The sequence below is a fragment of the Grampus griseus genome, assembly GCF_964374135.1.
Source record: "Grampus griseus genome assembly, chromosome: 5".
In the NCBI taxonomy this organism is placed as follows: domain Eukaryota; kingdom Metazoa; phylum Chordata; class Mammalia; order Artiodactyla; family Delphinidae; genus Grampus; species Grampus griseus.
In genome coordinates, this window is record NC_138998.1 from 125,401,586 (window position 1) to 125,413,650 (window position 12,065).

A 12,065-nucleotide genomic window follows, 5' to 3' on the forward strand; every position below is an offset into this window, starting at 1 on the left:
ATTTATCTATACCAAACCAGTAGACTGAATTTTCTCCCTTAGGAAGTTTTCAACCAAAAGGGAGTTAAATTAATCTCACTTTAAAGTGCAACAAAGGATATGTAAGGCTAGTGTTTGTTCTGTGACACACAAAAGAGAAGTATCCCTCCAACAGCACTGGCCCAAGAGATACTACAGTAAGAACTGGCTGCAGGACAAAGTGATCCATGAGGTCTACCAAAAAGCAAGGAGATCCATGAGGTCTACCAAAAAGCAAGGTTTCAGCAGAAAACAGAGGGGATCCCTGCCAAGGCTGGCTCTTAACTATACCCATATCTCAAACAGATCCTGGGTCCCCATAACTGACGAGGCTGGAGCACACAGTGCCAGCATAGCCAAGAGGGCTAAAGTTGTCTAAACTAGTCAGTGAACGCCACTATGCCATGATTTGTCCATGCACACATGGATAGTGGTAAAGGAATCAAGAAGCCTTGGTTTTAGAACAACACAAACATTATTTACCTAGTAGGTAATGACCAAAGTTCTTGGGTAGAGTAAAGATACAAAAATAGGTAATGAGGTCTCCATACATCACTGCTGAGGTTTAGTCTAACTTTAAACTAAAGCAGTACAAAATGGCTTCTTCTGCACAAGGACAAACTTTGCACTAATGTTTCTCAAAAATCAATTATGTCTCCAGCTCTAGCCTCAGTTTGAGAGAAATTTTAAAAGACAAAACAAAACTTTTCCTATGTCAGAGCCAAGGTAAAGGGGAGCTGGGCTCAAGACACCCTCTATCCAGAGTCCCTGGAACAGAAAGAGCTCTAGAAACCAGTGGGTGTGAGAACATTCAAGTCCTACGGTTTGAGATTGTGGGCCTGCAGCAGCTGTTTCTTCCCTTCTGTCACTGGGATGTCCATTTTGGGTGGCTTGAACACTGCTGGATCCTCGGCCATTCGGGTGGCCTGCATGCAGATCAGTTCCACTGGAGAAGGCTTCTGGGCTCCTTTGTAGGCCTGGATGGCAAAACCTCCGGAATCAAACTTCTGGAGGGATCTTGGTCCAAAGAGGCTCCATTTATCTGCCGAGCTTCTGTCTTTTTCCCCGCTTCCAGAATCCATGGTGCTAAGATTGGGGCCAGGTAAGGCTGTGGAAGAACCAGAAGTGAACCAGCCTCTGGGCTTCTGCTTAGGGGAAGAGTGGGAGTTACTGCTTGGGGTGGACTGGGTGGAGGCCGGCTGCTGCTCCTCTCTTGTTATCTCTCCACTCTGGAGCTTTCGTTTGTGGAGTGCTTCTGCCACTCGAGGGTACTTGGTCTCCTCGGTGGTGAGGCCCTTGTGGGGTGTGTAGCCAGCATCTCTCAGCCCTGCCTGGTGCTCAAAACGCTGAATACTCTCCTGGGTCTGTTTTGTGATCAGAGACCTCATGATGACATGGGTAGCTTTAGCCTTCACCACGGGGACCTTGTCCGCACCGTCAGTGGCCGATGGCAGGGCACGGGACGAGACACTGGCCTCTCCTTCCTCCACCTTGGCCAGGTGCTGATACTTGCACTCTGGAATCACTGGCTTCCAGGGGATGCTGTCCATGTCTGATGGAGGAGGAATCATGGGCGTAGGGTCCTCCAGGGCATCATCATAGCTGAATGCCCGGTGGTACGTCCCGATGGGCAGGGACATCTTGCCTAGAGGCCCCCTAGGCTCAAGGGCAGGCATTTCTGGTTATCTCGAAGCCATTGAAAGACTGGGATCCAGGTGCTTTCTCTGTACAGAATTCAGAGCTGAGTCCCTGCCACCAGAGTGAAATAATGTGAAGATTATGCCAACAGGTGTTAAAGAGGAGCATTGTCCAGCTGCTGCAAATTAGCAAAGCTGCTCGGGAAGAGTCCATCCATTCCAGAGGTTCTGTTTTTCCACCTCCGCGGAGTCGCCTGCGGCCCGAGCTCGGGCACTAAAGAGGCTCCGAGGACCCACGTCTCTCGAGAGGCTGTGGCGCATTCATGACCCAAGCCATGGTGTGAGCGGCGCTGTGCCCGAGGCGACACAGAAGGCCCCGAGCACCAACCAGGGAGGGACCCAAAAATATGTTTCTTATTATGAATCACAGCATCACATCATTTACATGAATGCTGAGTGCTGACTTGACAGCAATAACATTTCTTTTGAAAATTTCAAGAATATGATCCTTAATGAAGCAACAACTAGAAAAGTTAAAAAGTTCACACCACTGTCAGAAAAAAATGTGGCCTTTTTCCATGTTAGTTGTAGAATTCTGGCTTAAAAACCCAGGGAGGAACTGATTGGTCTCAGGATGTTAGGAGGTGATTTTTAGTGGACAAAATGATTTTGCAAACAGATTACTGTTTAATCATTCAGATGGCTCTTTTGAGTTACTTTAAGATCTGTGAGGTAGATGCAGGCAGTAAGTTCAATAGCTTGTCATTGTAAGCTGGACCGTTTTACAGAATATTGTATTAATTTTTTTCAAAGGCAAATGCAGTCAGGGTATAATGTCATAGCCACTTTCTGGAAAACAATCCAAATGTACATTTTTTCAAACACAATTGTAAGCTGTGGTTGATGTGGCAGCCCTATAGCTGAAGTGGACTGATTTCTGTATAACTAATTTCTTTGTGGCGTTTAACCTGGCCATCCTTGGGTTCCACAAACCTCACTGATCAAGTTTCCACCCTTTGCTTTTGTCCTCTAATGTCCCAGGAAGTGGTGTTGAGTGGAATGAGGAGTTTGACCCACTTGGAGCTGAGTCGCCATGTTTACTGAAGCTAACAGTGATTTGACACATCCAAGGAAACTTTTCTCCCTGCAGGAACCATTTCCCATCATGTCTCAAACTTTTCTCCATTCTACTAGGAAAGATGAATTCTACTTTCCTCTGAGGTAGTAGAGGACAGTCAGGCTGCTGCCAAAAGACAGCTCTTCACACTCTTGAGAATGTGAAATGAACTAGTGTGTGGCCTGAGAGGCTGAAATTTGGCAGAATTGGCAGGTGTGCACGTTCTTCTTCACCTCGTGCAGAGTCATCTGGGGGAAGGAGACGGAGGGTCCTGATATGAGCTGTTTGCCGTTGCACAGTGCTGGCTACTGCATGACACTCTATACCAACAGAGAAGATGTGTGCTCCTGTGAAAAGAACTGACAGATATGATTTGGTTCTGGGAACTGAGCCACATGACACCACGCTGGAAACGAAGTCATTAGCTGTGATCTTGTAAAGATTCTGGCATTGTGAGATAAAGTGGTTTGATCACCAATGTGTCACATAATGAGGCTTTGGAGTAGCTTTAAAAGGCACTGTAGATCCATATGAAAATGAAATGTTTTACATCTAATGAAAAAATTCTACTCGGAGAAGAATATATTCAACCATTTAAAGTCTGTGTGTGTGTACATGCATGCATGCATATGTGTGCGTATGTGTGTGGTATAGACAAAGAGAAAATCCACTTAGGAGAACTTGTAAAGAACCTACTAAAAATCGTATGGCCAAGACATAGCCTTTAATTTTGGAACTACTGGATGTAAAAATTGAAGGAAGTGAGCATCAGTGAGTGTAAAAGATGACAGCCAGAAAATATCACTGTGAGTTACCATATCAATAGAGCAATGAATTACCAGTGGCACAGAGGTGCTTTATGAGCCTTGGCAGCCAATTAGGTAAGAGTGGTTTCTCCTGGCATAGCAATTTGAAGTGGTTATTAACTATGTATACTGAAATTTGATGGGCTAAAAAAAAAAGTTAAAAAAAAATAACTTTCACATTGAATCGTTCCCCCCACTATGCTTTAAAAAAAAAACCAAAAAACTCACGATGAGCTGAAGTAAGAGATTTTAATTCCCAAACAAAGATGACTAAACTGAAAGTATAAAACCTTCTATTTTTAGTGGATCCTGACGTTCTTTACTGTTTGCATTCCCAGTTTCCAGATAATATGTTCTCCAGTTGGCCAGTTATTGTGCAGTAAGTAACATTTCACTACGTCAGCAAACAATGGCATGAACTGAAAGAGTAAAACAAAATCTACTTGGAAAAAAACTAACATAGAAACACGGAAGTCTAGAAGTAGTCTAATCCCTTAGAAAATAAAAGACAATAAAAGTGGAGTTAAGATAAAAAGACAATACTATAGATTTTTCTTGGCTATATAAGTGCATATTCTTGTTTGTATTTTTATCTACATGATTGTGAAAAATCACCAGTCGGTTAACTGAATGGAGAGAAAGAAGATGTCAGTTTTTTTATTTTATATATATATATATATATATATATATATATATATATATATATATTACATTGATATATATTTGGGTATTTAACATATATTTAGTTCAGTATATATCTACCTCTTTATATATAAAATTATATTTTGACTTTCCAATTGATTCCAACTGTATTCTAAAATAATTATTTAATATATATCAAATATAAGCATATATTATTTAATGTTATATATTATATGAATATGTCAGATATGCATATATATTAAATATTTATTTTTAAGCCTGACCATTATGTTCATTAACCAAGGAGTGAAGCAGAATTCTATATTGCTATGTAAATGTGCCACAGACTTTGACATTTTAAGTATTTTCCTTATATTTTAAGTGTGCTTATCTTGAATTACCTGCTACTGGGGCACAGGGTTGGCTGATACCAGAATACACATGAAATATATTTTAAAAAATTAAATGAACACTTTCTATCTTTTAAAGCAATCCATTCTATTGTGCTAGACTATACATAAGGATTAAAAATATATTTATGGTTATTGAACTCGGTTTTGTCCCTTGTCATATCTGCTTGAAAAATTAATCATATAAATTTTCTGAGCATATCTATTTGTAGAAGTATTTAAAAAAATAAGTTATATGAATTCCAAGGGAAGGAAAACATAGATGAAATAGAAGATGATAAAGCAAGTGGTTCCTGACCTCCATTTGTTGTTCTTTTCACTCTTTGCTGAATCACACTTATGATACAATTACATTTACAATTAATTTAAGAATAAAGTTAAATGTCTAATTTTAGAATCTTAGAAAGTAGAGGCCAAAGGAAAGCAGTCTCATCACAATAAACAGGAAAAGTGGAATCTTCATCCATGCAATGTGGTAACATTCATATCATCACTAGCAGTTTCTAACTATCAGCATACGATTTTGCCAGTGGATATAAATCTGCTTCCTTGCTCTCTATGTCAATCAAAAATAGCATCCTGGCATTTCATTTCGTGTTTCACAGACTGGAGATTTTTAGCAACCTGAGGACATGTGACTTGAAAGCATGAGCAGTGTTGAGAACTGTATTCTCTTCCAGTCTTCATAGCTAAAGGGAGTTAGAGTTGAACAATTCCCAGTGCAGCAGAGAGAGCTAGAAAATATTAAATTCACAGAATACGGTTTTGCCATAGAAAAATGACTTTGGAGGTTTTCCTGAGTTAGGAGGAAGGGCAGCCAAGCTAGGGATTTGGAGTCATCAGAAATCATGCTGCCTTCCCCTCAGAGATTTTTCTAAGTAAAATAGTTAATTAAAATCTCAGGATCTCAGTTTCTACATCTGTAAAATAAAAGGTCTGAAGAGAGAAACTCTAAGATCCCTTTCAATGAAGAAATGTTATCTTTGTATGACACTATCCGTAATTACAAAGATGTATAATCCTATGGAATTTACAAATTAATTTCCCAAGTGAGGTATTTATTAGCTCTTTTGATGGCTGTATGTCATTCTTCGTGTGACTTTGACATTTCTTGGTCTATGTGTGACATCTGACCTATTACTGCTACATCCTGAATCAGAGCTTTGGCTGAGCAGAGATGTCCAAGTATAATCCTTATAACCCAGGGAGTCTCATAATTCCCCACAGGGACATTCGAAGAACCTTGAAGAATTTATGTTTGTGTTGGTAAATTTCTCCACATGGCATCTCTGGGAGCAGTGAAGGAAATGTACATTCTGACAGCTGCAATTTCCTATTGCCAGTGGCTTCTCAGCATTACTGCAGTCACAGGTGTCTGGAACTCAGAAAGTACAAAGGGCGTCATCATAGCTTCCTATTACTGGTCATGCTCATGTGATCAGTACTCTACAGAGGGCACTTAGAATGGACTAGCACTTTGAAGACAGAGAACTAGGTTCAAATCCCAGTTGCAGCAGCTGGCTGTGTAACCTTGGGGAACTTGACCTCTTTCCTTCGTAAATGGGTGTGATGGATTACATGAGGTCATATTTGTAAAGCACCTAGTATGGTACTGAAGAATTCAAGGAGTGTTCTCTTTGTGCTGCCCTTCCATGCTGTGTTTACTCCGCTACAAATAAAATCAATTCAACCTGTTAGACTGTCAGCAGCTTCAGAACTGGACTTCTCTTCTGGCTTGAGGCATGCCACCTGCAGTATTTTCCACCAGAAAATAGTGTACTTAAAAAAATACTTGTCAATGTAGACTCTGAATATATCTTTGCATTTATAAAAACAAAAACAAAACAACCAGAACAAAGAACATGAACAAGCCATTTACAATAGAATAAATACAGATGGCCAATAAATATGGAAAAAATGGTCCAACTCATCCATCACAGAGAAAGCCACAATTAAAAAACACAACAGATTTTTTGAGATATATTTCATATAGCATACAGTTCACCTATTTATAGTGTAAATTTCAGTGTTTTTTTTTTTTTTTTTTTTTGTGGTACGCGGGCATCTCACTGTTGTGGCCTCTCCCGTTGCGGGGCACAGGCTCCGGACGTGCAGGCTCAGTGGCCATGGCTCATGGGCCCAGCCTCTCCACGGCACGTGGGATCCTCCCGGACCGGGGTACGAACCCATGTCCCCTGCAACGGCAGGTGGACTCTCAACCACTGTGCCACCAAGGTAGCCCAATTTCAGTGGTTTTTAGTATATTCACATAGTTGTATGTGAATATCACTACAATTAATTTCAGAACATTTTCATACCCCCATCCCGTCCCTCCTCCTTTCACTCCACCTTACCCCGGGCCTCCAGCCCTAGGCAACCACTGATCTACTTTTCTGTCTCTGTAGATTTGCCAATTCTGAACATTTTATATAGACTGGAATCATACAATATGTTGTCTTTTGTGACCAACTTATTTCATCTTGTAAAATGTTTTCAAAGTTTATCCATATTGTAGCATGTATCCATACTGAATCCCTTGAAAAAAATTTTAGAACTTATATTTTTTTCATTTTTTTGTTGTGGTAAAATATGTATAACATAAAATTTGCCATTTTAACCACTTTTAAATGCATAATTCAGTGGCATTAATTACACTGACAATGCTATGCAACAAACATCAGTACCTATTTCCAAACTGTTCTTTACCCTAAATAGAAATGTAACCATTAAGCAGTAACTCCCTATTTCCCCCTCTGCCTCCAGCCCCTGATAATCTCTAATCTCCTTTCTGTCTCTATGAATTTGCCTATTCTAGATATTACATGTAAGTGAAATCATGCAATATTTATCCTTTTGTGTCTGACTTATTTCACTTAGCATGATGTTTTCAGGGTTCATCTGTGTTGCAGCATATATTAGAACTTCCTTTCCTTTTATGGATGAATAATACTCAACTGTATGGATATACCACATTTTGTTTATCCATTCACTGTTGATGAAGACTTGGGTCGTTTCTACTTTTTGGCTATTGCGAATACTGCTGCAATGAACATTTGTGTGCAAATATCTGTTTGAGTCCCTGATTTCAATTTTTTTTTTTTAAAGAAGATTTATTAATTAATTTATTTATTTTTGCTGTGTTGGGTCTTCGTTTCTGTGTGAGGGCTTTCTCTAGTTGTGGCAAGCGGGGGCCACTCTTCATCGCGGTGCGCGGGACTCTCACTATTGCGGCCTCTCTTGTGGCGGAGCACAGGCTCCAGATGCGCAGGCTCAGTAGTTGTGGCTCACGGGCCTGTTTGCTCCGCGGCATGTGGGTTCCTCCCAGACCAGGGCTCGAGTCCATGTCCCCTGCATTAGCAGGCAGATTCTCAACCACTGCGCCACCAGGGAAGCCCCTTTCAATTTTTTGGAGCATATACTTAGGAGCACAATTGCTGGGTCGTCAGGTAACTCTTTTTGAGAAACTGCCAGACTGTTTTCCAAAGTGGGTGCACCAACTTACATTCCCACCAGTAGTGCATGAGGGCTCCAAGTTCTCCATAGCTTCAGCAATACTTGTTATTATCTGTCTTTTTGATGATAACCATGCTAGTGAATATGAAGTAATATCTCATTGTGGTTTTGACTTGCATTTCCCTGATGGCTAATGTCTTTTCATATACTTATTGGCATTTGTATATTCTTATGCTGCTACTACAAGTGTAAATTGATTCAAAAAAAACAACTTTGGACGACAGGTGGCAATTTTGTTCTTTTTGAGCCAACAAACCCACTTATGGGAATTTACCTGAAGGAGATAACTAGACAAGCATAATGTACACTTAAGTCACTGCAATTATTTTTATAATAAAGAAAAATTGGAAATACACTCAGCAAAAGAAGTTTTTAAAATAAATTATTTCATACATAAGATGGTATACCATGCAGCTATTAAAGTGATGATACAGAAATAAGTATTTTGACATATAAAATACCTAAGATATATTATGGAATGAACAAAGTGGATCACAGAGTAACATGCAATTTTACCATTCATGTTAGTGCTCGTCTTCTTCTCTTTGTATTTATGTACATAGGGAGACATCCAGCAGGATACCTGGTAAAAGTGAATAGTGCTTACCTCTAAGTAGTGGGAATTGGGATTACATTTTTATTTCTCCTTTGAGATTTTCTTTACTGTTAGAACTTGCAAAAAGTTCTGGTATCATAAGAATAGTAATAAAGCTACTTTCAAAGGAAAAATAATTCTGCTGTGAATTGTGCCTCTTACTCTCTCCCTTAATATTGGGGAGCGTTCTGCTTTGACCTCGAATGCCTACCTTCAAACCGCAAGAGAATCTCAATGAACTATAGCAACGTAGAGAGCTGGTGGAACAGAAATGCCTGTGCCTGTTTTCATTGAATTTCCTTGCAATAATTACACAAGTTTAATTACAGCAAATAAATTAAAATCAATACACTGGAATCAATATGCACAAAACAAAATGTGCTTGTTTTACAGGTCCTAATAGGATCCCAAGTAGGAGCCATTCACTCACATATATTTCTAGCACATCAGGCTTTGAATGGAAATTTGTGAGGGATGATGAGGGGAAAATCTAGAACATTTCCCCATTCTGGCACCCATCATTAGGCAAGAGTTCAGTTCATCCAGGCTTGTTCAGCATTGTTTGTGCTCTGTCCTGCCTTTGTATATGTTGTTCTATATTCTACCAGAAGGCCTCTCTCCATCTCAGATTCCTAAAAACGTCCCACTGTTCTACCAAGACAGGCTTTGTTTAACACCTGTGTCTTCCAAGAATATGTAAGTGACTGGAGGTCAGTTTCTTGTTTATCTGTCTTCACAGCTCCAGAGCACAGTGCCTTTGCTCTCACAGCAGGCTTGTCATAAAATATTGACACTTGCCAGTCATGGATTTGTCTGGAAAGTTGCTTTAATTGTGTCCATTTTTAATTCTTCCATGTGCTTCTTCCATGTGCTTCCCCCAAGAAGTGGAAATGTCCTCTCAACCCCTTACAATTACATTGAGTAATTCATTGTTTTCCTTGAAGATACCCTTCTTGAAGCACTCCATTTTCTAGCTCCAGTGTGGACTGGTGATTGTTTAGACTAGCTTCATAGCTGTTGTCCTGGGATCTCCCTTCACTATCATCCTGGGAATTCTCTCTTCCCTCTCCTGGATTGGACCCAGGGCTGGTTTCATGGGGTCTAGGTCCTGTGCCATTACACTTAGAAGGGTCTGCATTTGGCTTAGTGCTCAGTTGTCATCATCTTGAAATTCTTAATAAATTTTGAACAAGGGTTCTTGTGTTTTCATTTTATACTGGGTCTCATCCTGCAAATTATGTTGCTGGTTCTGAAATGGACCCTGAGTTTCTGTTTTTGCTTTCTTAGTAAACTCTCTGATGTGGAAGAGCACCTATTCTGGTAGCTTCCTGAGTAAAGCTGAATAGGAGGTAAATGTTTCTGGGAATTTTGCATGTCTTGAAAAAAATCTTTATTTTACTCTCATACTCTAGTAAGAGTGTGGCTCAATATGGAGTTCCCAGTTGGAAGTCATTTTCCTTCAGGGTTTTGAAGGTATTGCTTTATTTTCTTCTCGTGTCCAGTGCTTCTGTTAAGAAGGAAGATGCCCTTCTAATTCCTAACCTGTGTGTATGACCTATTTTTTTGTCTCTCAGTCACAGCTTTGCTGTCTACTTTTTGGTATCCTAGCTTGATTGCTGTAAGCTCCTCTCCTCATCTCCTTATTTTTGCAGGTGATTTTTTTTTTTTTAAATCATCATTTTAGGGCTTCCCTGGTGGCGCAGTGGTTGAGAGTCCGCCTGCCGATGCAGGGGACGCGGGTTCGTGCCCCGGTCCGGGAAGATCCCACATGCCACGACGGAGCGGCTGGGCCCGTGAGCCATGGCCGCTGAGCCTGCGCGTCCGGAGCCTGTGCTCTGCAACGGGAGAGGCCACAACAGTGAGAGGCCTGCGTACTGCAAAAAAAAAGAATCATCATTTTAGCAGTATTTTGCGAGAGAACAGAAGATGTAAACACGTTTTCAATCTGAGCCACATTTCAAGGGCTGTGTCACTTAGCAAGTTTGCCCTTTCTCTTGGTATGCAGAATTAGATGCTAGTGGTGGGGGATAATTTGCATAAGAAGCCCCGTGCCTTCTGGAAGAAATACTAATCTCTCTTTTCAAAATTCAGTGTTAAGGAAAACCTTTGCAGTGATTAAGGGCTGCAGACAAGAAAGAGCACCAAGAAACCCAGAGAGAAGTTCGCCTTGAGAAAAGAGTAGACTGTACCGGTGACCCAGTGTGCTACTTATGCTGCTGGAATAAGGGTTGGCTACATGAGGCTGAACAAAAAAACATCTCCTTGTCATCCAAGAAGATGTAGCAAACCAGTTCTCTATTGTTGAACACTAATACGTGTGGTTTTCAGTTATTATGAATAGTGTCATCAATATCCTTGTACATACATTTTTGCACGTTTTTCTTTTTTACCCTCACATTTTATGTGTTGCTTTGTGTCAGAGTGCCTCCAGAAAAGTTACTGCCTCCTTGGACTTAGTGATATTTTATTTAAAGGAAAGGATTTCTTTATAAAGACCTAAAAATGTTTTCCCCCCTTATTTCATAAATAGAAGAAACATTAAGGTTATTTGAGCCTCTGTTTTTATTTGAGTATGAATATTTGTTAAGGTTCAGTTTCCACTTTTGGTGGAAGTGGAATGCATTTGTAATATGGTTATAATACCTAATTATTCATATTCCAGAAAGAAGGATGTATTTTTTATGGCCTCTGAGATTTCATTCTCACCCAGGTCTACATCTATTTATAAGTATATATTTTACAAGCATTTCTCTGGAAATTTCAGCCATGTGGAAGTAGTCTGATGATAGAATTAAAGAAACTTTTGTTTGCACTTTGTGCTTTTGAGGTTAATGGAAATTTAAAGTGGGCAGCTGTTGGTCTGCACCCTCGGGAGCTTCCTGGGTGAAATCCGAAATTGGCCCCCATACCCAGAGGAGAAGGAGAGGCTGAAGAAAGAGGCAGACCAATTGAGATTGGCAGGTGGTAGTTTTACATTTGAGGCTTGGGTGGCCAGCAAGATAAGAAGATCACTGCACCCACCTGCCAGAATCTTAAGAGTTTATATAGAGGCCTTAATGGGGTTCAGTCAGGTATTCAGTCCAGATGGTCTCAGTAACACATTACTCTCTCAAGGGTAATCCTTGAAATGGTTCCAGCTATAGCAACGGTGGGCAGAATGTATATTCCAAGGACAGGGGAGTGAGTGAGGATCCTCTGATTGCCCAAGTCCAGCTCTTGGGTCAACTGGCAGCCACGTCCTCTTGATGACCTCCCCCCAAAGCAGCAGAGCCCTAGAGAGAAAGCAAAAATAGCAGTTCTCGCCCACCCCAGTTTTACTGAGATGTA

The 12,065-nt window shown here is 40.5% G+C and overlaps 2 protein-coding genes across 2 annotated transcripts in view; one reads left to right on the forward strand and one right to left on the reverse strand.

Annotated features, from left to right (window-relative positions):
* The window catches only part of LOC309823200 (uncharacterized protein), a gene marked incomplete at its 3' end in the record, with an annotated part of 239,699 nt that overhangs the window by 40,883 nt on the left and 186,751 nt on the right, over positions 1-12,065 (forward strand). The window lies entirely within an intron of this gene.
* On the reverse strand, positions 837-1,694 carry LOC309822818 (putative monooxygenase p33MONOX; the record flags this gene model as incomplete). Its single annotated transcript, XM_082654859.1, has 1 exon — positions 837-1,694. The coding sequence occupies one exon, from the start codon at positions 1,692-1,694 to the stop codon at positions 837-839; it is 858 nt and encodes a 285-aa protein (XP_082510985.1).